The 3,030-nt window shown below is 41.1% G+C and overlaps 1 protein-coding gene across 1 annotated transcript in view; it reads right to left on the bottom strand.

Annotated features, from left to right (window-relative positions):
- LOC105451837 overlaps positions 1 to 1,834 on the bottom strand; it is a 3,420-nt gene extending 1,586 nt beyond the window's left edge. Inside the window, exons 1-3 of the mRNA XM_011692527.1 lie at positions 1,681 to 1,834; positions 1,524 to 1,577; positions 384 to 531 (exon numbers count right to left, since the gene is read on the bottom strand). Of these exons, the coding sequence (XP_011690829.1) occupies positions 384 to 531; positions 1,524 to 1,577; positions 1,681 to 1,755 (277 nt within the window). The 5' untranslated portion in view covers positions 1,756 to 1,834. The remainder of the gene's footprint in view (positions 1 to 383; positions 532 to 1,523; positions 1,578 to 1,680) is intronic.
- Positions 1,835 to 3,030: the final 1,196 nt, after the last annotated feature.

Genomic DNA, 3,030 nt, shown 5'->3' with positions numbered 1-3,030 from the left:
TCATTTGCGTGCGATTTTTAGTTTAGTTTTTGGAACTTCGCAAACTTGGTAAACAATTTTTAGATTTGATGCATCTCCATTTGCATCCGTGCAGCTTTGTAAAGAATCAGTAAGTAATTTAATGAATTATGGGTGTCGAAAGTAGAGACTTTAAGCTTTAAAATGCTTTTTTGATCATTCCGATACGATCATTTTTGACGAAGTTACACTCTCTTGAAATTTGCCTATTTTTAGTGATCAGAATGGGTGATGCTTTAATTTTGCTGTCGAGTGTATATATATTAAATATATACTAAAAATTATGAAAAAAAGTGTCGCAACCGATATGTCCACGACCTGTATCTGACTGCGAATTTTAATCCGAGGAAGTCTGTATTGCATACCGCAGGTCAGATGTGCTACACAGATTGATCCTGGGCCGCAATCGTCATCGTCCTTGCAGAAGTTCTTGCCTCCTTCCTGGTTACGAATCTCGATAATTTCCCTCCTTCGCCTGTCTGGCAGATGTAGAGCTATGACTTCTGATTCGCTCTGAGAAAATGTTGATGACGTTATTGCAGGACGATCGCAGGAGCGTATCAAACTCAGAAATACGATATTAACACAAAATTAGTTTTAGAAAATTTAAAAAAAAAAAGAAGGATTTGCTGCGACAATAAGCTAACCCACAATGTAGTTAAATATAAAATATGGTATAGAAGTAGATGGAAGATCCATACACGGAAAGAAAAATTTTGCTGAATTCAGATCTGAAAATAATTTTTGTTCAATTTCAAATATTTTAATAATCAAAATAATTTTGTACAAAAGTCAAAATGATTGCTAGAATATCAAAACGTTTTATAGCAATGCTTATCAGTTTTGACATTCCAACAAATTATTTTAATGATTCAACAAAAAATTATTTTCAGATCCGTTTTCAGCAAAATTTTTAGACCTTTCAACAAAATCGTTCTTTCCGTGTATTAACGAGATATTTTCCCATTGCTTCAACTTTAAAGTTTATTCTCTCCGTTTTTACGGAGAATGTGCACACTGTAAAAAATATTCTCTAAAAATCCATACCACTGGTGTCATAATAACACCACTGGTGTGGATTTTAACACTCACACGCGGGGTATCTATATAATTCTCACCATGTTGGTGTAAAATTAATACTATCTGATTGGTGTAAAAAACTCACTTTGTTGCGATGTGAATTTCCACACAAAGAACGGTGAATCTTAACATATTATGGCGATTGTTTGACATCACGTGTCTGTGTAATCACATATAAGCGTCATCACACCGCATATTGTGAAAGCACATAAAATCGCATCATAATTTAACATCGCATTTGTCGGTGTGAAAAATTTTCAATAATTTGGTGTTAATATTCACACCGAGAGAAATATTTAACCACATAAGTGTGGTGAAATTTCACATCAATATTTTTTAGAGTGGCAGGGTCCACTGTTGCAAATCCTTCAGTTGTAACAAGCACAGAGAGGAATTGTGCAAAGTAAAGTAACGCGATTACTCACGTCGGAGTCGCTGCTTGAATCGTCTAATTCGATCACCCGAATGTCCGGTTTTCCCTAAGACGGAAACGGAACCAAGTGAGATTAGCACATAATTGTGGTCTACCACTATAGCGCGCACCACGCGTTTCAACGGTAAGATCAAGTCAATTCTCCGTACCTTCTTGTCTTGAATGATACATGATTCGGCCGAAACGGTGTATATTAACAACGCGAAGAAAAGAAGTCGGTACATGCTGGGGTTAGGACGCGTTACTGTATAGAATTGCGATCGCGCGAGCGTCCTTTATACCGGAATCCCAGAGCGCGTCGCCTGCGAAATTCCATCAAGTGCGCGGCGTTCTTATCGAAGCGGCCGTTAAAGCGCGCGCGCGCGCGCCCCTTCGGAAAACGGATTGCCAGCGACGCTTCTCTTAACTCGACCGGAAATTACGCAAACGCGGATGATTTCCGACGTTGCGCTAAGTATCCGTGGGATTTGCCGCTTATTTATCTATAATTAGAAAAAAGGAGTAAACACGTCGTAAAGCGCGCGTCGCGCAATTTCCTCGAACGCGAGTAAAAAAATGTGGGTCTCTATCTGTTATCTTAACTAATTTCCACGGCCGTAACTAAAATGCTGCCAATCGGTCTTATCTGCGAGAAATATTTTCTAAACTGAAGCTTCTGTCAGAAAGAAGTTAATATGCTTTAATTTAATTTGACCGTGAGACATTTTCCACTGACTATAGGAATAAGCGTCAGCGCGTGTTTACTGCAGTGTGTTGCAATGCGCAATAGTAATAAAAGTATATCTTACCGATTATTTAGCTCGAAACGTTACGATCGTATTGCGTGTAGGCCGCACGTCGTCTACGTATCCTTATTCGATTTCGCAGTATTCCCTTAAGCGATATATATTTTCAGTCTCTCCACGGGTCCTCCGGAGACAGAGAGGATACTTACTGTGCATTTTTCCGCGGAATACCGCGCTACGTTTCCGTAAAATAAGAAATACGAGACGCCCGTTTTCCGATGCTCCAAGGAGGAGGCGATTCGATTCCCACGAGTGCATTGCAGTATGTATTTTCGCGTTTTCTCGCGTGCGCGCGCGCGCGCGCGGTTGCAGAGCGAGGCAATACGACGGGCGACTTTTCATCGGAGATCGACTTTAATGACCGACGGAGTCGGATGCGAACAAAGGGCGTTGCCTTTCATTTTTTTTTTTTTTTACTTCGGACGAAAACGCGCGAAGAAGAAATAGAAGAAGAAGAAGGGGCCGGGAGTTACGGACATCAGGATTAAAACCTTTAATCAGCCGCGCGCCATTAACATACTTTGTTAGCAAGGTACGTTGCGGTTGTTGCGGAACGAAGGAAAAAAAGGGAGAGGGGAAGGCAGCGCGGAAAATCCGCGCGCGAAAGGGTAAAAACTGCATCGCATGCTGAAGTGGTCCTCCCCCCCGACCCTTCCGCGTTGTTCCTTATAGTCGCGTCCGAATGATTATCGCGCGCCCATTAGCACTTCAGCT

The sequence above is a fragment of the Wasmannia auropunctata genome, unplaced genomic scaffold (genome assembly GCF_000956235.1).
Source record: "Wasmannia auropunctata unplaced genomic scaffold, wasmannia.A_1.0 LD336043.1, whole genome shotgun sequence".
Taxonomy (NCBI): domain Eukaryota; kingdom Metazoa; phylum Arthropoda; class Insecta; order Hymenoptera; family Formicidae; genus Wasmannia; species Wasmannia auropunctata.
The sequence above is the reverse complement of the archived record's forward strand: the minus strand, read 5'-3'. Positions and strand labels throughout refer to the sequence as shown.